The sequence below is a fragment of the Poecilia mexicana genome, unplaced genomic scaffold, assembly GCF_051168715.1.
Source record: "Poecilia mexicana isolate PSO_F unplaced genomic scaffold, ASM5116871v1 scaffold_9, whole genome shotgun sequence".
NCBI classification, from domain to species: Eukaryota; Metazoa; Chordata; class Actinopteri; order Cyprinodontiformes; family Poeciliidae; genus Poecilia; species Poecilia mexicana.
This window is the reverse complement of record NW_028263378.1, coordinates 1,226,179-1,248,081: the sequence shown is the minus strand read 5'-3', so window position 1 is coordinate 1,248,081 and position 21,903 is coordinate 1,226,179. Positions and strand designations below refer to the sequence as shown.

General features: G+C 38.8%; 1 protein-coding gene and 1 long non-coding RNA gene across 2 annotated transcripts in view; one reads left to right on the top strand and one right to left on the bottom strand.

The window, feature by feature from the left end:
• The window catches only part of LOC106913819 (uncharacterized), a 28,244-nt gene continuing 6,341 nt past the window's right edge, over positions 1-21,903 (bottom strand). The window contains exons 3-6 of the mRNA XM_088008575.1: positions 5,508-6,137; positions 5,379-5,420; positions 3,309-4,454; positions 1-2,561 (exon numbers count right to left, since the gene is read on the bottom strand). Coding sequence (XP_087864701.1) covers positions 211-2,561; positions 3,309-4,454; positions 5,379-5,420; positions 5,508-6,137 — 4,169 coding nt within the window. The 3' untranslated portion in view covers positions 1-210. The remainder of the gene's footprint in view (positions 2,562-3,308; positions 4,455-5,378; positions 5,421-5,507; positions 6,138-21,903) is intronic.
• On the top strand, positions 17,374-19,018 carry LOC148157563 (uncharacterized). The gene is made up of 2 exons (XR_015764221.1): positions 17,374-17,741; positions 17,979-19,018. It is a non-coding gene; the product is annotated as an uncharacterized LOC148157563 (long non-coding RNA).

Sequence of the window (21,903 nt, the reverse complement as noted above, 5' to 3'; positions counted from 1 at the left end):
TTTCTCAGATCCAAATCTTTATTGCAAACAAAGATCAATGTCATTCTGGAACAGAGACACTAAATAATTTATATGAAGTTCTGGTAAGAATTATTACTCATTAAACTAAACTCAGATATTTTTTTTCAAAATCTAAAAAATAAAAATGAAACCAAATGAAATGACCAGAATGAAATCATGTCCGTTAAGGACGAGTGGAGCTGCTGACGCTCAGGATGTGGTGCAATGCTTCACCACAAACTTGTTCTTCAGACGGTTCAACTCTTCCTCCTTCTCCTGTTTTAGCTCCTCTAACTCTTTGATGCGTTTTTGTTTCTGTCGGTTTTCTTCAGTCATTTCGTTTTTCTCGTCAGTTTCATTCTGCATTCTTTCTTCATGGTTTTTCTTCATAGTGTTTAGTTCCTCATCATGTTTTTCCACCAGAGTTTGAAGTTCTGCATATTTCTTCTTGAAGTCGTTTAACTCTTCAGCTTGTTTTCTGGCCTCCTCTTCATATCTCCTCTTCATGTCCTCTGTGGTGTTCCTGTGATTTTCCTCTAAATCTTTCATTTCTTTCTCCAGTTCCATTTTCTTCTGGTCGTCTTCTTTTCTCTTCTTCTCATATTCCTCTTTTTCCTTCTCAAATTTTTCCTGAAGCTCTTTTAGTTCCTTCTGTTTCTCTTCCTCTGCTTTCTGTCGTTTTTCACGCCACTCCTTCCTTTCCTTCTCCAAAGCTTCTCGTTTTTCTTCCATCTCTTTTCTGCTCTGCTCCAGTTTTCTGTTGATTTTCTCCTTTTCTTCTGATTCCAGTTGTATCTTTTCCTCTAAAGCTTGTTGTCTTTTCTCCCACTCCTTCTGCTGTCGATCTTCCTCTGCTTTTCGTTTCTTATCTTCTTCTTCTCTTCTTTTCCGCTCTTTCCTTCTCTGTTTCTGCTCCTCTTTGATTCTGTTCTCCATTTCTCTAAGTTGTTTTCTCTCTCTCTCTTCCTGTTCCTTTCTTTTTTGATTTTCATTTTCAATTTGGTTTTCATATTCTTCTCTTTCTTTCTGAAATTTCTCTTGAAATTTTTTCAGTTTTCGTCGTTCTTCTTCTCGTCTCTCTTCATCCTCTCTGTGTCGTTTTTCCCACCACTCTCTCCTCTCCTTCTCCCAGGTTTCTCGTTTTTCTTCCATCTCTTTTCTGCTCTCCTCCAGTTTTCTGTCGATCGTTTCCTTTTCTTCTGATTCTGATTTGATCTTTTTCTCCAAAGCTTCTCGTTCTTTTTTCCATTCTTGTCGTTGTCGTTCTTCCTCTTCTTTTCTCTTCTTGTCTTCTTCCTCTCTAACTTCCTGCTCTCTCTTTTTCTGCTCTCGCTCCTTCTTGATCCTTTCTTCCATTTCTTTAACTTGTTTAGCTCTCAGTTCTTCGTCTTTCTTTTCTTGCTCTCTCTGTTTTTTGTCTTCATCTTTTTTCCGGTTTTCATATTCTTCCTTTTCTTTTTCTAATTCCTCTTGAAGCTTTTTTAGTTTTTGTTGTTCTTCTTCTCGTCTCTCTTCATCCTCTTTCTGTCGTTTTTCCCACCACTTCCTTCTCTCCTTCTCTCGGGTTTCTAGTTCTTTTTTCATTTCTTCTCTGCTCTGCTCCAGTTTTCTGTTGATTTTCTCCTTTTCTTTTGATTTTAACTCTATTTTTTCCTGCAACACGTTTTGTATTTTTTCCCACTGTTTTTGCTGTCGTTCTTCCTCCTCTTCTCTTTTTTCCTGTTCTTTCCTTCTCTGTTCTTGCATGATTTTTATTCTTGTTTCCATTTCCTCAAGTTGTTCGGCTTTCAGTTTTCTCTCTCTCTCTATTTCTGCTCTCTGTTCTTCCATTTTTCTGTTCATTTGTTGTTTTTCTTCTTCATGTTTTCTTTCCATCTCCTCCTTCATTCTCTCCATCTCTTCTTCTTTCTCCTTCAGGATTCTCTTCATTTCCTTCTTTATAGCAGCTTCAGCCTCCTGCAGCATCTCGTTGGTGTAGAAACTTCCTCCATTGTCCTTCACCATGGTGTCGATCTTTCTGATCAGATCTCTGACCTGAAATCGATCCTGTTTTTTACGGTTATTGAACACGTGGTATCTTCCTCCACAGTCAGAGATCAGCTTCTTACAGGAATCATCACATTCCTTTTCTAAATATTCTTCAATCGACTTCTTTTCTTCTTCCAGATCATCTCCTTTTGTAAAAAGGATGATGGTGAATTTTTCAGAGTCTTTTCCAAAAACCTGCTTTAAAAGTTTTAACGTCTTCTTCTCCTCTGGTGTGAACCTGCCGATCTGAATCACCAGCAGGAAAACATGAGGACCAGGAGCCAGGAGACTCATGCATTTCACCATCTCTTCACCGACTTGCTCATTAGATAAAGTCGAGTCAAACAGACCAGGAGTGTCGACCACAGCGACCGGACGGCCGTCCAGCTTCCCCTGCTCTTTCTGGCAGTTTTTAGTCACTGAATGTTGAGACGACTTGGAAAAGAAGTTCTGTGTTCCTAAAATGGTGTTTCCTGATGAGCTCTTCCCACTGCCGGTTTTCCCTATCAGAACAATCCTGAGGCAGTCTGGCTCTGTGAAATCAGAAAACAAGTCATATAATTAACTGATAATATGAGAATCTGTTATAATAGAGAAGTGCTGAGAAACTTTGTTGCATTTTAGGAAACTTAGTCATAAATAGAGACAATTTGATTAAATAAAAAAAGGTTAAAACTTCTGTTCTTTGTTTAAACTTATCCACTTATTTCAAAATATTTATCAAAGTTTTCTCAGATCAATGGGATTGTCACTTTTTTATTCCTCAGAATCCTATTTTTATTAGTTACCAGTGAATTGAACAACATTTTTTTAGAAAAGGTTTTTAACTTTATTGTATGCGTTGGTCTTCTTTTGTTTAAATTGATGCTTCGAATACGGTGAAGTAGTTTAGATATAAAGCAATTTTAAAACTTGAGCTGATAAAGAACTGTACAGAAAACTCAAGACATGGAATCTGTTGGGAATAAATAATTGTGTTTTTCGTCTCTCTTTTAGCTGCTAAGCTAAACCTAAAGGAAATGACACGCCCTCTTTAGGGCAGAGCTTAGATAAGCTAACAAAGGAGATCACAAACTGTTGCTTGTTTCCATTTTGTCTCCAGCTCCTAAAGGTACCATGTGAAATGGACCAGCTGTGTTTTGGTATTAATAAATGAAATTCATTCATTCAACTCACCGACTCTTCAACCTCATGTATCAAGCAGCTTGTGAACGGACAATTCTCCACAAATCCATATGGGTAGAAAAGATGTAGAAAACATTTAGTCATGAAGTCTTTACCTGTGTCAGGACTTGTTCCTTTAAGCTGCTGAAGTTCAGTCTGTAGCTGCAGTTTATCCTCCATTTGGCCCCATAATAATGTTTTAGTTGTATAACTGAACAGTTTCTCTCTGTTTCTCTCCACCGTCTCCATCAGTCCTCTGATCTGCCGTCTGTCTCTGATGTTCAGAACTAAATATCTTCCTCCACAGATCTGGAGGAGATCCTGGATGTCCTTGTTCTCTATAAAGTTACCAACATCAGGATGTTCAGGATCTGAGTCTGTGGTGAAGAGGATGATGGTGAAGTCATTGACTCTGGAGCTGAATGTGTCCTGGATGGTGTGTAACTCTCCCTTGTCTTCATCAGTGAGGGGACCCACAGGTAGGACCAGGATGAAGGCGTGGACACCCTCAGGGTCACAGAGGGAGACACACCTGAAGGATTCCTCCATCACTTCCTGCTGAGCTTTTCCACCCAAGGCAGGCAGCTCCACCAGAGAAACCTGACGTCCAAACACCTCTCCCTGCTTTCTGACACGCTGTGAAGGAAGATCCTCATGACCTAGAATGGCCTTGGCTGCTGACGCCTTCAGTGGGTCACTGGGACCAAACAGAACCAGGTTCAGAGGTTTCAGCTGGTCACGTTGGGATCTGCTGGTCTCTCTGCAGGTCAGATATGTTCCTCTGTTCTCCTCTATGATCGTCTCAATCTGTGTCATTAACAAACTGCTGTCATTAGTATTTATGTTGTAGCATCTTCCCTGAACCAGCCTGAGCAGGTCACTGACAGGAGAATTTCCTTTATTCTCATGTGTCAAGATGATCATTGAATGTCTGAAGGCATCTTGACCAAACAAACTCAGGATGAAAGTCAGGGTTTCTCTGTTTTCTTCGGTAAATTTTGAAGGATTGACCAGCAGCAGCAGGACATTTGGTCCAGGGTAACAGAGTCTCATGCAGTTCTTCATTTCTCTCTGGATTTTCTCCTCAGTCAGATTGAACATGTCAGGAGTTTTCACCACTGTTACTGGTTTTCCTCTCCACTCTCTGCAGGAGGCCACACTGTGTTTGGTTGGATGAAATTCTTGTTCTCCACTGATCAAATTACCAAGTTTTGTCTTTTTATTGTCACTTTTCCCCAACATCACGATCCTGAAATCAGATGCTGCAAGAGAACAGAAAATTATGTGATGATACGACTATTCAAACTGCCTGAAGGTTTGGAGAGAATAAATAATTCTGTGTTTTTCCCATCTTTTTAGCTGTAAAGCTAAAGGAAACGACATGTTGGGAAACAGCTCAGGTTAAAGGATGAGACACACCAGGGAACGACGTCTTTAGATTCAGGCTAACAAAGGGATGTGCCAACTGTTGCCATTTTGTCTCCAGCTCCTAAAGGTACCATGAGAAATGGACCAGCTGTATTTTGGTATTAATAAATGAATTCAACTCACTGACTCTTCAACCTCATATATCAAGAACTCAGCATAGAGATGGATAATTCTCCACAGGCTCCAGTTAAAATTATAATAGCATTTAATAAGAATAATTAAATTCTATAGAGGGATAAAGTCCAACTTATATTAGTTTGGAAAAGTTTCCAAATCCTGCAGTTTGTTAGAAACACTGTCAGCAGGAAACTGTGATCTGAAACATTATTTAGATGTTACCATTTCCAACTGTATTTACAGCAGAAGGAAACTTTTAGATGAGAAATCAAACATTTTAAAGAGATGAAGTCCACTTTGTTTTCTTTTTAATTATTTAGTGTTAACACATCTATGCTGGAGAAAACCACCACAGGTTGAGCTTTCTGACTCTCCTCACATTTTTTCTTCTGTTTGGTGATAAAAGTTTCAGCAGATTCTTCACACATTAACATGAGAACCATCATAATGAAGAACTGACCACCAAACTCCATATTTCCTCTTTAGTTGAGTTTTCTTACACATTTATTTGACCTTCATCTCTTCATGGCTCATCTATGACTGAACTGTTTTAATCAAAGCTCCGGTTTCTTCATGTGAAGTTAATTTATAAGTTACAGTGAGCAGTGAGGGTAGAGAAGAGACTCCAACCCTTTACTCACCTTCATGTGGCAGATGTGTCCTGGGCATTTGAGCACTGAGACCTTTACAAACAAACATTAGCATAAAAAGTTAAATAAAAATAAATGATGTCTCAAAGTTTTATCATTAATCTCAGTCTCTGAACTCACCAGCAGATTTAACAGCAGCTGTAATAAAACCTGTTGCTGCTTTTCCTCCCTGGTTCTGATGAGGATCCTCCAAGCTGCTTCTTGCTTCTTCAAACTCTTCATATCTCACATGTTCTCCATCGTTCTCCTTTACAATCTGACCAAACCGACTCAGCAGCTCTGGAAGGTCAGTTTCCTCCATCTTTAAGTGTCTGTATCTACATTTTCTGATCAGCTCCTTAATTAGAGCCTCATTTATAGAAACTGGCTTATAGAAGGACTTTAGTCTGGGCTTGAGAATCATTAGGAATGAATGATCAAATGATCGATCACTGAAGGCTTTCAGGACTCTGTAGATCCTGTTTTTCTCCTCCTCAGTGAAGTTTTCAGGTTGAACAACCAGCAGGAACACATGAGGTCCAGGAGCAGAGACCTCAGCACAGTCTGTGATAAACTCTGTCAGGCTGTCTGCAGTGGGAAACTGAAGGTCTGGAGTGTTGATGACAGATATCTTCATGTTTTCCACTTTTCCACTGACTCTCACACAGAATTGAGTTTCGCATTTAAAACCATCCTCTCCCAGTATGAAGTTTCCCACTGAGTTCCTCTGAGACCAGCTGCTTCCCAGCAGAACCAGTCTGAGCTCAGACACTGAAATTGCAGAAACAGGAAGTTAATCACTGAATTAGGAAAGATATTAAGAAGCTTTAAAAGTAAATGTTTTAAGGCAAAATTATTCCATGTTGGAAAACCTAATTTAGATGTTACTTTTATCTGAAAGGTAAAAAATGAGCTCAGTTACAAAGTACAGAAAAGAACAAATCATTACTGGATTGGATTCTTTAAAAAAAATCTGTCCAACACACAACTTTAATCATAGATGTTAAATATTTTAAAAACATTTTGTAGAACTGTCTTTCCTTGAACTGCATTTTATTTCATAATTACCCAGATAGCACACGATGGTAATTCAATATTGAATTATAGTCAGAATGGTTGATTTTTGGTTGAGGTCGATGACTGACGGTGGATCAACTATAAAACAACCATCCACCTCTAGCCAATTAACTAACGTTGAAACTGTGTCATTGAATCAATGTCGTTTTGTGGTCGAATTTTAATAGTTGTAATGCCAACGTCGAATCCAGTGTTTTTCAGCAGTGGTCCTCCATACATGATTTTAATTGACAGCTGATTAACAGGGTTTTGTTGAACTGAAAACATGCAGTGTTTCAGTTCAGCAAGATTTGGGAAAGAACTAGTACCGTATTTTCTGCACTACAGGGCGCACCGGATTATAAGACGCACCTTCAATGAATGGCCTATTTTAAAACATTTTTTCATATACAAGGCGCACCGCATTATAAGGCGCACTGTCAGCTTTTGAGGAAATTGAAAGTTTTTAGGTGTGCCTTATAGTGTGGAAAATACAGGAATCTAAATGTTCAATCAATGTAAGCCGTTTGTCGCACCCCTCCACCACCACTGACCTCGATTGTAAACAAACCCCCCAACCCTTTCCCTCCACCGCCCACCCCTCACCTGCCCCATCTAACCCTCAACCCCTTTCCCCCCTTTCCACTCTCCTCCCCTCCTCCTTGGGCTCCAGGTGAAACAACTTTAACTTTAGATGAAGGTCAATCACGTTTTAACTTAAGCACTATGTGTTGACAACATTGGGTTGTGATTCCATTATGTACATTTTCTTACTTGTCTGTAAATATTATGACTGACTATTTGTATGTGATATGTTGACACAAAAACACCCAGAAGTCACTACCAGGAGTTAGGTGGTCCACCTCCCCCATTTTACACGACTGGTATGACCCAACCACATAGCCGCTTAGCAGCTGGCTTGGTGCAACCTGTTTCAGAATTTAATTATTCAACTCTCAGCAAGTTTGTGGTAAGTGTAGCCAAGCTACGGTACTTTTATCTTAACTTATTTATTGTAAACTAACTGCATTATGTTTATGCTTATGTTGCAGCTTGGTAGGGAAATATACGGTGGCCAACAGGTGCAAACAGAGAAAAAATGCAAACACAAAAGAGATGCAAACAAATGAAATGCAGCAAATAAAAACAGGGTCGTCCCTCCTGCTTTGCTCAACCAAAACAGCAGAAGATGCCTCATCACTGAGGGATATTGTTGTCATGTCACAGAGTCATCAACATGTTTAGCCAGGTACATACAAGTAAGCCACTCCAACAATGAAGAGTATAGATGTTGGAGTGGCGTATAGATTTTGATGCTGCAGAAGATCTAATGTGATCCAGAAGCAAAACAGGACTGAAACCATTCTCTCAAAGTTCAACAAATCATAAAAAAGTTTCACAAAATCCAAACCTGGACTTGATTATTCCAGGCTTGAAATTCTGCTGTATTTTTCGGATGCAAAAATACAGCAGAATAATCAAGTCCAGGTTTGAAGAGTCTAGGTGTTGTAGTTTTGGAATTAGAGCATATCTCATGTGACCAAGACCAAAAAAAGGGTGAACATTGTCCTTTATTGAAGTTTCACAAATCAGATAAAAGTTTCACAAATCCCAAACATGGTAAGAAATATTTGGCTTGAAGAGCATAACAATCTGGTCCAGGTTTGAAGAGTCTAGCTGTTGTAGTTTTGGAGCTGGAGCAAGTCTAGTGCAACTCGGATGCAGAAAAGTGGTAAAATCGCCCTTTACTGAAGTTTCACAAATCAGATAAAAGTTTCACAAATCCAAATCATGGTTTTAAATATTCAGCTTTAAGAGGAGAATAATCCAGTCCAAATTTCAACTGTCTAGGTGTAGTAGTTAGGTCATTTAAAGTAGTGTTTTTCAACCTTTTTTGAGCCAAGGTACCTTGTTTGGTAACATTGTATTTGAAGGGGTGTGCAAAGACTGACATGACACTGTCAAAAACATGACATAATACCTGTCATAAACATAAAGGAGTCTTTATGTTTATGACAGTTGTCATGAAGTGCCATTCGGTAAATAATGACACTTTTAATGCAAAGTTGGTCTAAAAGTTCCATTAAAAGTTCATAAAAAATGCCAACTTTGCATGATTTTGTAGATTAAGATAATTTAATGCAAAGTTGAATCAATGTTGAATCAACATTAATATAAAGTCAGTTAAGATTGAAATCCTAACGTTGATTCAACATTCAAGTCACCGACCACTTTCAATTCCGTTTCAATGTTGACTCCAGTTCCTGCTGTCTGGATGTCCTACCCACACATTTCTTTAAGAAAGTCCTGCCTGTCATTAATGATCTGATCCAAATAGTAACTCATCGCTGTCTTCAGGTGTTTTCCCCAGGCTTTGAAAACAGCTGTTATGCACTGATAAAAAAAAGAACAATCTGGACCAGGAGTGGGCAACTTCAGGCCTGGAGGGTCTCCTGCAACTTTTAGATGTGTCTCAACTTCAACACACCTGAGTCAAATAATGAGGTCGTTAGCAGGACTGGAGAACCTGACTGCACTGAGGAGGAGATTCAGCTGTTGGATCCAGGTGTGTTGGACCAGGGAGACGTCTAAGAGCTGCAGGACTCGGACCTCCAGGACCAGGACTGCCCACCCCTGATCTAGACAAATCACTACTGCAGAATTACAGGCCGACCTCTGACCTCTGACCTCCCATTCATCAGCAAAGTTATTGAAAAAGCAGTTTTTAAACAGTTAAATAACTTCCTAACAATAATGAATCGCTTTGGCTCCTTCCAGTCTGGTTTCCATGGTTACCACAGCATGAAGACTGGCCATGCTGTGGTAACCAAAGTGTTCAATGATATCCATATAAACACAGACTGTGGGAGAACCACAGTGCTGGTTCTGGTTCTGTTGGACCTCAGTGCTGACCACGACATTTTACTGAATCGACTGCAGAGTTGGGTCGGACTCTCCGGTCCAGTGCTCCACTGGTTTGAATCCTACATAAAGAACAGGGATTTCTTTGATTCAGTCGGAAACTTCTCATCAGAGAGGTCAAAGGTCACATGCGGGGTACCCCAAGGCTCAATCCTAGGACCCCTTCTTTTCAATATCTACATGCTCCCACTGGCTCAGGTTATAGCAGGAAATAGGATCAGCTACCATAACTATGATACACAGCTCTACATCACGATGTCACCAGGCGACCTTTGACCCCATCCAATCACTGAATAGATGCTGTGAACAGATAAATGTGTGGATGAGCCAAAACTTTCTCCAGCTGAACAGAAACAAACTGAAGTTATTATCTTTGGACCTAAAGAGGAGCGAACTAGAATCAATGATCAGCTTCAGTTATTACAACTGAAAACCAGCGATCAGCCCGAAACCTGGGAGTAGTGATGACCTCTGACCTGAACCTTCAGAGCCACATTAAGACAGTCACAAAGTCGGCCTTCTATCACCTGAAGAACATCTCCAGGATTAGAGGACTGATGTCTCAGCAGGATCTAGAGAAACTCATCCATGCGTTTATCTTTAGCTGCATTGATTCCTGCAACAGCGTCTTCACAGGTCTGACTAATAAATCAATCAAACAGCTGCAGCTGATCCAGAAGCTGCTGCTGCTGTTCTCACTAAAACCAGGAAGATGGAGACATAACACCAGTTTTAAAGTCCCTACACTGGCTCCCTGTAGCTCAGAGAATAGACTTTAAAATACTGTTGTTAGTTTATAAATCACTGAACGGTTTAGCACCACAATACATTAAAGATCTGTTATTGCTGTACCAACCGTCTAGACTAGGGCTGTTGTAAACGAATATTTTAGTAATCGAGTAATCTATCGATTATTCTTACGATTAATCGAGTAATCGGATAAAAAAAATTCTAAAATGAAATATTGGTAAATCTGGCATAATACAGGTGTTACTATCAGATATCAATATCAGTCCAATTTTTCACATTTGAGCATCCCTAACAGTTGCTTTTTTGTAGTTTAGAAAACTAACCTGTAACAATAATAGCTCACTTTCTAAGTTAACCAGAAGAAAAGTTATAGAAAAATCTGAAATTATATTGAATTTAATAACAAAGAGGCAGGCTCACAAATATGCTTATAAAAAATGTCTACAATCCAGCTTTTAGTTTATGTATTCATCTTCAGTGAGTTTAATAGATTAATTAAACTCACCTTGCCACCTAACCTGTCACGCTTTGGGTTTGAAAATACGGGAAATGCCGCCTGGAGTGGGAGGAGAGGGCGAATGAACGAACATGGGGTGGAGGGGAGGAAATAGACCAGCGGACTGACGAACCGTTAGACCGGGGGACGAACACGGGGGAAGCAATACGGGATATTTACGACACCTTCACTGGTCACACTCAGAAACTCATCTACCAGCCATGTACGATGCGCTCCACCACCCGTTTCTTCAGACCGGGATATGAAATTTATTGTGCGGTTCGTCGGTAAAGCTACATTTACACGGTAAGCATCAGCTACTCAGCCGCCCGCCCTGTTCAGGCTATCCGCTCACCTCAGCGCTCTTCCCGCCGTTCGCTTTCAACCAGCAGCCCCGGAGGAGAAATGCTGCCGTACTCCAGGCATTCCCCCAGTCATTTTAAGGATGCTTATTGGTTCCCCAAAAAACGATAAAAAGTCGGGCATTATCATCAATCAATAAAATCCCCACGGGCCAATCTTGAAGATTGGACTTTATGCCGCTGAGATTTAGCTTTTGTCAACAACTCAGAGGCGGAAGTGAGAGCTCCGCGCAACGCAAATGAAGTCCCGGCCGGAACACGGTGCGCTAACTAATAAAACATAAATTAACGAAGCTTCGAGGCAGGTAAATTTTCCTCGAGGAATTTTAGTAATCGAGGTACTCGAATCATTCGAGGAATCGTTTCAGCCCTAGTCTAGACCCCTCAGATCTCCTGGTTCTGGTTCTGCTCTGCATCCAGAACCAGAACCAAACGAGGTGAAGCAGCATTCAGTTTCTATGCACCACAGATTTGGAACAAACTTCCAGAAAACTGAAAAACAGCTGAAACACTGAGAGCCTTTAAATCTTGATTAAAAACCCACCTGGTTAGAACTGTATTTGAAACGTAATCATTTACAAATTTAATTATGAATGTAATTGGTACACCGCCTATGGATGCAAATTCGACAAAAACCCAAACCTGTTTAAGACTTTATTTGAAACACTCTCAATTATAGTTATTGATGGAACTTGACTAATTTTTTTGTTGTTTTTATTGTTGATTCTATGTTGCATTTTCTGTATCTCTGTTTTTTAATTATGTGAAGCACTTTGAAATGCCTTGTGCTGAAATGTGCTGTGCAAATAAAATGTGATTGATTTGATTTGATTGATACAAACATCCCGTTTCTAAATAAATACACGAGATGAAAGACCCACGTTGGGTAGCTCTTAAGTGCACACGTGAACAAAGTATGCTATCAATTAAGGGTAAAAACTGAAATGCTGTGCTAAATAAACAATCAAATTTTATTTGTATAGCACATTTCAGCAGCAAGGCATTTCAAGGTGCTTTACATAATTAAAATAAAAAATAAGAACAGCATGTGACATTGAATAAACAGAAAGAAACAATGTCCTTAACTTCTAACATTACTTAATTGCATTTCTACACACACACAAAGGAAGGGGACAACAAACTACAAACAAGTGAAATAGCACAGAATGCAAACGGTAAAAACTCTACAGCAGGGGTCCCCAAGCTACGGCCCGCGGGCTGGATCCGGCCCGCCTCCTCATTTGGTCCGGCCCGCTGAACAATACCAGAGAGCATTCAGTGTTTTTTTTCATATATATGTGGATTTTTCTTCAACCACCAGGGGGGCTCTTGAGCAGATATGAAACTTAGTTTCCCTCAATGGAATATATACTAGTCAGTACCAGTCACCGTTTCGCTCACGGTTTTTTCCATTTGCATTCTGGGTAAAAATCTATCTACAAACGCGAATATGTCGTCGGCAGTAATCCAGCCCCCCCCCCCCTCCCCACCCCCCCATCAACAAAACTTTTCTAAAGTTTCTTTCTCGAAAAACTAAGACCGCCCCCGACCAGAAAAGGGAACAGTTATGTGGCCCTCGCAGGAAAAAGTTTGGGGACCCCTGGTTTACAGCTTCTTTCCCTTCTCTCCCTTTTTTCGTCTGGATGCTGCTCACCGGTGCTCTAAGCTCCGCCTCTTAAAGGGCTTAGCATGGCAGTTTTTTTTTGTGTGTTTTTTTTCATCTATACCGCTTCTAGCGCCCCCCCCCCCCCCCCGGCTGCAATGGCACGGCGACCCCCTGGAGGGGGCGCCCCATAGTTTGGGAACCTCTACGTTAATGTGACTTCCGGTGCTGACAGTGTAAAACAGCAGAGCTGCGTAATATTGACTATTGCTCTTTAAAGTTCAAGAATTTAAGCTATTTTGTACATTTAACTTTATTTTAGCACTTTTGTGGGATGGGTATTATTTTCTGTGCAGTATGAGTAAAATAAATATATGTAAACTTAAATAATTTGTTATTAATATATTTATATTTTCTTCTTTTGGGATTGTTTAAAACAATTTGAAAAAACGACAATGCATGTATATCTATAAAGTTATCATGGAAAACAATTTAATGACTTATTTTCGTCATAACTTGTTGTGTATGGTGAACTGACAACTCCTCTGACTGTCGGACTTCTTAATGCACAGGCATGGTACTCACAGCATGTATGCTATTCTGACAGCATATGGCTATCTGATAGAACAACGGCTCTCAGTGACACTCCAGTCCTATCTAATAAGTAAAGAGACGAGCAGATGAATCGTACTGTTCCTGAATGTCACATCACTATATTGCAGACTTTTGGACACAGTGTTGTCCCATATATGCGACAAGTCAGTTAACATCTCCGCACAATAATTCAGACAGTGAGTGACTTTTTTTCATCACAAATTCTTATGTGTCTCTGTACAGCTAGCTTTGCTAACATCATGTCAACGGATCTTACCTTCTTTGACCTTCTTTTCTAAGTGACGAAAAAAGTTAGACGTTGTCTCCACCGTCTGTGAAAGCGAAGCGCTGCTGAGTTAGCTGTGGCCATCGGATTTCTTACTATTTATGCAGCGCTATTATATTACTGACGATTAGACCATCTTCTGCCGCTAAGAGGAAACAACTGCGCATGTCTCAGAGCGCCGCGTGCGAGTGAAGGGTGGGGGGAGGGGGAAGAGGGGGAGTAACAGAAACCATAGACATACTTATAAGGATAGACCCTCATGGACCGCTCTCGCCTATAGACCCTTTTCACATGACGCCACACAACCTCCGTTTTGGCTCGAAGCTGTGTATCCTTAGTTCCGGTGTACATAGTAAGTAATGATAAAGTTGTCTATTTCATATATATATATGTAAAATGGACACATATATATCTATATAGAGACATATATATAGAAAGAGAGATTTTGATATTTATATTTATATATGTATATATCTGACAGCATATGTTGATCAGACAGAACACCGGAGCATGGAGTTTACACAGTCTCTAAAACATTTGCCTAAAATAAGATTTGAAGATAGATCACGATTTGCAAACCAATTTTCTCTGACAACAAAATCTAAATTAGACAAAGGCTAGAAATTCTTCACCGAACAAAACCTGTTTGACTATGAAGGTAGGTATTTTTGTTTTGCGTAACCGTTAGCTTAGCATTAGTGAATTTTGTTAGCTGCTAACTACGTGACATAACTGTTCCTTAACCAGAACTTTTTACTGTTTTTGAACTATAACGTTTTAGGCTCTAATCTTGATCAGATTCTTAAATTATAGACTGGAGTTGCCACTCATCCCATAAAATAGGGGTTTGTTTGTTATAAGCAGAGATGTCCGGTGCCGCCGCTGCTTTGTAATGCCGTCCTCTAATCGGACCACTTTTTCCGGTAACGAATAATCTAACGAGCTCGTATTTCAAATCCAGTAATCAGATTAAAGTTATTTTTATGTCCTTTATTTTCCATTAATACAGAAAATGAACCTCTAAACGTTACATCACTGACAGGCGGCGGTGTTTCCTAACTGTGGCTAAAGCTCCTGCTAGCTGGTTTACTCATGATCGGAGGCTGGTTGGAGAATGGTAAATTGACAATGACTAATAACGGTTATCTAACACGTAAACACTGTTTTATAAAATACAGAAAGTGAACCTCTAAACGTTACAGCGCTGACAGAGAGTATATTTTTTCCTAAATGTGGCTAAAGCTGCTGCTAGGTGGTTTACTCTCCAATCGGAGGCTGTTTATTTTATACACAGTTAGAGAATGATGATTTTACAATAATTAATAACAGCTATCTAACACTTAAATGCTGTTATTATTAAACTTACCTTTTATTATATCCTTAAGATTATGAGAATGCGGGAATTTTTCAGCTTGGTTCCCAAGGCAAAATCACACCGGAAGTAAAGATACCCAGGTTTGAGTTATGGCGGCCATTGTCTGACGTCACTGTGAAAAGGGTCTATAGAGCTTTGGAGTTGACGTCACAGGATATGACGTTTTCGTCGCTCGGCGCCATGTCTGGGGTCCACAGACCAAAACAAACTATTCAGAACACCGGTGTTTTCATTGTGTTACCAACCGCAGTACAGTTGTTTTCAAGTTGGATACTGGATAAACCGAGCTCCACGGAGTAAGAGACGTTCAGCTCAAGGTTGATCCGATTTATGAACGCTAATTTCGGCCAGCTGTTCTTAAGTCTCTCCACAAGCGCTCGGAGTTTCACATTGCTGCTGTCAATTTCCGAACACTCCTGTGCATAAATGCTTTGTCTTGTGACCAACTGATACCAAAAAGTGGACATTCATGCTATTACACGAGGCACACTATCTTCTATTAAAATTTTAAGTCATATTCAATAATTTTAATATTAAATGTTTTCTTCAGTAGCTTCCAAATTGTGTCCCATTAACTCAATCTGCTTGAAATTGTTCTACTAGATTGTATAAATGAGGCACACTCACCTTTATTACATTTGAACACCTTTTATATATTTTTTAGCTATTTCTGCAGTCAAAATGTTTTATTTTTCTTAGCTTGTAGGTCATGTAACCTATTAACTCAAAATCTGTGTACAATTATTCTATTAAACTATAGATTAGGCATATTTTTATTCCATTTTGACCCCTTTTTTAACCAGAATTATATTAAAAAAAAAAGAAAATTCATAAAATGTATTACCTCAGATGATCATCATTTGTTACCCGTAATGTTCAATTGCATAAAATTCTAGGCCAGGATCTATGTCATTACATGTTCACTTACCTGAAATATGTTAAATACAACAAATATTTATTAAAGTGTGGTCTATTTCATAAAATTTGTCACCTTTATTGTTTAATTACACATTAAATGTTTAAAGATGGGCTCTTTCATCTGGTTTGTGTCATGATGTGGCGGTGGACACAAATGCAGCAGGCAGTGGACTTACTTTATGTGGATGTAGAAACAAGGCTGATCTAACAATAAGAACTAAGGAACACAGAGCAAGAGAAACTAGAAGATCTAAACAAAGAAATAACCCAACTAGAATGACACAGAAAGATACAGACTCAGACATGGAACAATAACTGAACCTATGGTGATCAAATTAAGAAATAAACATTACTAGAAACCCTGCAGGGAGGCTTAAATAAGAAATAACTAGAAGGATAAAATATAATAGTCATTAAAGAAGGCTTGACATGGACTCAGACAAACAAGGAAAAGCAATAATATTATTCTAACTACACTAAATACCATGAACCACTTAAGTGAATTGAAACACAAAGTTAATAAAATGAAAAGCAAAACAAACCCAAAAACCCAGTGTCTTGACAGATGTCTGATTATATAATTGTTTACTTTAATCACATAAAATATTTATTTAAAAATATAATCTCATTACATGTATGTTTTATTACCTGAATATTTAAATATCAAATTGTTACTTAAAATGTGATTCTTTTCTTCACGTTTACATGCAACTTGAAGTGCTTGAATCAAACGATTCATGAATGTTTAATACATTAAATTATTAAATGAGAGAACAGCCATTTCCAACTGTATTTCAACACAAATGGTTCCTGTTCCTCTTCAGAGTCTGCAGCCTTGCTGAGCTCCTCTCCTGGGGTTCCTTCCTCCTCAGCCTCTCCAACTTGCTCCTCTTCTGTTGCCTCTGCTACTGTGTTTTCATTATTTATCTCTTCTGGGGTAAATAATGAAATCAGTCTCAGTAACCTGTTGATGGTTTTGCTGTATCGCCTCTGTAATTGACGCGCATGTCGGTCCGATGTTGTGGCGTTTACCTCAGTGACCCACATTCAGCGCTGGACCCCAGTCAGGATTGAGGTCATCCATTTCATAAGTCGGTTTGCCTTTAAGAGGACATATCAGAACACATCGCTATTAAAGCTGTAAATTTGATAACACTAGTAAAATAGTTTACTTCACAATAATGTAATAACCTCGATGTCCACTGACAAAACTCGGACTATGCTACATAAACAATATTAGCCCGAGCTAAACAACAGAAACTGAACGTAAGAACACTCGGACAAAATCATAGAACAATATTGTGACACAAAACCAACAAAGCAAATTTAGACACTCACCAGAAAGGAAATGTCTGGAGGAAACTTGTAGGTATCTGGGGATTTTGGAGAACGTGATATCAAGACGTGTCACCGCTGATACCAGGACATTCGTCTTCTTTTCGTTAGCACCGATGGCTTAGCCTCCTCACGTTGTTTCCAAGCAGGATAATAGTGAAACCAAAGTCCGTCTTATATCCTTTTACCGTTTCAGTCGTGTGATCGGACATTACAGACAATAACGTAGCAAGTTCGTACCATAGTTAAATTATTTTAAGTAACTTGGATTGAAAAAATCCAAGTTACAGCTCTATAGAGCTTTGGAGCGTGACGTCACTGCTCTAGTCGGAGGGGTATCAGCGCCATCTTAGGGGTCCATAGACAACAGTCTCGCAGTATAAAAAAAAAACAGTCTCGCAGATTTTTTCAATCCAAGTTACTTAAAATAATTTAACTATGGTACGAACTTGCTACGTTATTGTCTGTAATGTCCGATCACACGACTGAAACGGTAAAAGGATATAAGACGGACTTTGGTTTCACTATTATCCTGCTTGGAAACAACGTGAGGAGGCTAAGCCATCGGTGCTAACGAAAAGAAGACGAATGTCCTGGTATCAGCGGTGACACGTCTTGATATCACGTTCTCCAAAATCCCCAGATACCTACAAGTTTCCTCCAGACATTTCCTTTCTGGTGAGTGTCTAAATTTGCTTTGTTGGTTTTGTGTCACAATATTGTTCTATGATTTTGTCCGAGTGTTCTTACGTTCAGTTTCTGTTGTTTAGCTCGGGCTAATATTGTTTATGTAGCATAGTCCGAGTTTTGTCAGTGGACATCGAGGTTATTACAATATTGTGAAGTAAACTATTTTACTAGTGTTATCAAATTTACAGCTTTAATAGCGATGTGTTCTGATATGTCCTCTTAAAGGCAAACCGACGTATGAAATGGATGAGCTCAATCCTGACTGGGGTCCAGTGCTGAATGTGGGTCACTGAGGTAAACGCCACAACATCGGACCGACATGGGCGTCAATTAAAGAGGCGATACAGCAAAACCATCAACAGGTTACTGAGACTGATTTCATTATTTACCCCAGAAGAGATAAATAATGAAAACACAGTAGCAGAGGCAACAGAAGAGGAGCAAGTTGGAGAGGCTGAGGAGGAAGGAACCCCAGCAGAGGAGCTCAGCAAGGCTGCAGACTGAAGAGGAACAGGAACCATTTGTGTTGAAATACAGTTGGAAGTGGCTGTTCTCTCATTTAATAATTTAATGTATTAAACATTCATGAATCGTTTGATTCAAGCACTTCAAGTTGCATGTAAACGTGAAGAAAAGAATCACATTTTAAGTAACAATTTGATATTTAAATATTCAGGTAATAAACATACATGTAATGAGATATTTTTAAATAAATATTTTATGTGATTAAAGTAAACAATTATATAATCAGACATCTGTCAAGACACTGGGTTTTTGGGTTTGTTTTGCTTTTCATTTTATTAACTTTGTGTTTCAATTCGCTTAAGTGGTTCATGGTATTTAGTGTAGTTAGAATAATATTATTGCTTTTCCTTGTTTGTCTGAGTCCATGTCAAGCCTTCTTTAATGACTATTCTATTTTATCCTTCTAGTTATTTCTTATTTAAGCCTCCCTGCAGGGTTTCTAGTAATGTTTATTTCTTAATTTGATCACCATAGGTTCAGTTATTGTTCCATGTCTGAGTCTGTATCTTTCTGTGTCATTCTAGTTGGGTTATTTCTTTGTTTAGATCTTCTAGTTTCTCTTGCTCTGTGTTCCTTAGTTCTTATTGTTAGATCAGCCTTGTTTCTACATCCACATAAAGTAAGTCCACTGCCTGCTGCATTTGTGTCCACCGCCACATCATGACACAAACCAGATGAAAGAGCCCATCTTTAAACATTTAATGTGTAATTAAACAATAAAGGTGACAAATTTTATGAAATAGACCACACTTTGATAAATATTTGTTGTATTTAACATATTTCAGGTAAGTGAACATGTAATGACATAGATCCTGGCCTAGAATTTTATGCAATTGAACATTACGGGTAACAAGTGATGATCTTCTGAAGTAATACATTTTATGAATTTTCTTTTTTTTTTAATATAATTCTGGTTAAAAAATAAAAACGGGGTCAAAATGGAATAAAAATATGCCTAATCTATAGTTTAATAGAATAATTGTACACAGATTTTGAGTTAATAGGTTACATGACCTACAAGCTAAGAAAAATAAAACATTTTGACTGCAGAAATAGCTAAAAAATATATAAAAGGTGTTCAAATGTAATAAAGGTGAGTGTGCCTCATTTATACAATCTAGTAGAACAATTTCAAGCAGATTGAGTTAATGGGACACAATTTGGAAGCTACTGAAGAAAACATTTAATATTAAAATTATTGAATATGACTTAAAATTTTAATAGAAGATAGTGTGCCTCGTGTAATAGCATGAATGTCCACTTTTTGGTATCAGTTGGTCACAAGACAAAGCATTTATGCACAGGAGTGTTCGGAAATTGACAGCAGCAATGTGAAACTCCGAGCGCTTGTGGAGAGACTTAAGAACAGCTGGCCGAAATTAGCGTTCATAAATCGGATCAACCTTGAGCTGAACGTCTCTTACTCCGTGGAGCTCGGTTTATCCAGTATCCAACTTGAAAACAACTGTACTGCGGTTGGTAACACAATGAAAACACCGGTGTTCTGAATAGTTTGTTTTGGTCTGTGGACCCCAGACATGGCGCCGAGCGACGAAAACGTCATATCCTGTGACGTCAACTCCAAAGCTCTATAGTCGCTGATGAGATTTAGGGCGGCCATCTTGGAGCGGTCCACCACTCCAGTCAGCGTTATGTGTTTAGCAGCACAATGACGTATCAGCGGATTTGATCGATCATAACACACTTTTTTGTTACTGTAAACCATATTCAAACATCTATCAAAGCTACATTTATAAACAATTGTATTTTTTAAGTGTTTTTAATACATAGTTCATCATATTTAAATATGTTTAGTGGCTATAACAATAGAATAGGAATGGAATATTCTGATATCAATGTATGAAGAGCATATTACAAAGCACACAGCCGTTCATAATTTATTTAATAAATTACTTAGTAATATCAATATATATTTATATAACTATACAAACACAAATAAATAAAGTTTAATAATGGCACAAATAAATAATGATTAATACTGAATATATATATATATATATATATTTTTTTTTTTTTTTTTTTTTTTTTTTTCAGCCGACGAGTCCAAAATCTGATGTGATCCATCCGTGCTGCAGTGAATCCGTCTCTCTTTATAGATTTCTCCCTCTTCTTCCTCACATCGTGTCTTTAGGAAACTTTCAAAACAAAAATGGAAGATTTAGGATGTATCTTACTTTGACAGAGTGAAAGAATATAAATAATAGTCTTTACCACCTGTGTAAACTTTGCCAGTGAATGTTATAACACATAAGTTTTATAATATGTTATATTGTTTCATTTCTAATATAGGCCCTTGTGTCAGATAGTCTAAGTCAATGTTAGAGAATAATTAATTTTTTTAGATGTACAGAATCTCAGTTAGCCTTCATATCGGGGCTGAACCCGTATTACACCAAGCACTGTAGCTAATATTAGCTGGTATCTCGCCGGTGGACATAAATACAGTAAAGTAATATTCTAATCACAATATATACACAATAATATGTCCATCTTACTTGTGAAATGTTGTCTGTGGAGCCCTCACATCAATAATCCATCGACCAGAACAACAACATCCCTCAGTGCTGAGGCATCTTCTGCTGTTTTGATTGAGCAAAGTAGGAGGGTATACCGCTCCAAGATGGCCGCCGTATTTCCTGCGCCGGAGCGGCCAATGCGGGGTCTACTCTTATATTATGTCTATGACAGAAACGCGTAATTTGCAAGTCACGTTATTAGGCTTCGGAGTGTGACGTCACTGCTCTAGTCGGAGGGGTGTCAGCGCCATCTTTGTTGCCACCGACAAAAACGACTGTCTCACAGATATTTTAGCTATGGGACGAACTTGCTGGTTATTGTCTGTAATGTCCGATCACACTACTGAAATGGTAAAAAGATGGAAAACGGACTTTCGTTTCACTATTTTCCTGCTTGGAAACAACGAGAGGAGGCTAAGCTATCGGAGCTAACGAGAAGAAGACGAATGTCCTGGGTGTCCGCGGTTGAGACGTCCTGATATCATCTTCTCCAAAATCCCCAGATACCTACAAGTTTGCTCCAGACATTTCCATTCTGGTGTCTAAATTCGCTTTGTTAGTGTTGTGTCATAATTTATTTTGCTATGATTTTGTCCGGGTGTTCTCATGATCAGTTTCTGTTGTTCATTTAAGTGGGTCAACCTTGTTTAGCTCAGGCTAATATTGTTTATGTAGCATAGTCTGAGTTTTGTCAGTGGACATCGAGGTTATTACATTTTTGTGAAGTAAACTATTTTACTAGTGTTATCAAATTTACAGCTTTAATACTGATGTGTGTGCTGATATGTCCAAACCGACGTATGAAATGGATGAGCTCAATCCTGACTGGGTTCCAGCGCTGAATATGGGTCACTGCGAGGTAAACGCCACAACATCGGACCGACATGGGCGTCAATTAAAGAGGCGATACAGCAAGACCGTGGTAGATCAACAAGTTACTGAGACTGATTTCATTATTTACCCCAGAAGAGGTAAATAATGCCACAAGAGGCTGTAGATGAGGAGCAAGTTGGAGAGGCTGACGAAGAAACGCCAGGAGAGGAGCTCAGCAAGGCTGCAGAAATATGTTGGAAGTGGCTGTTTTCTCT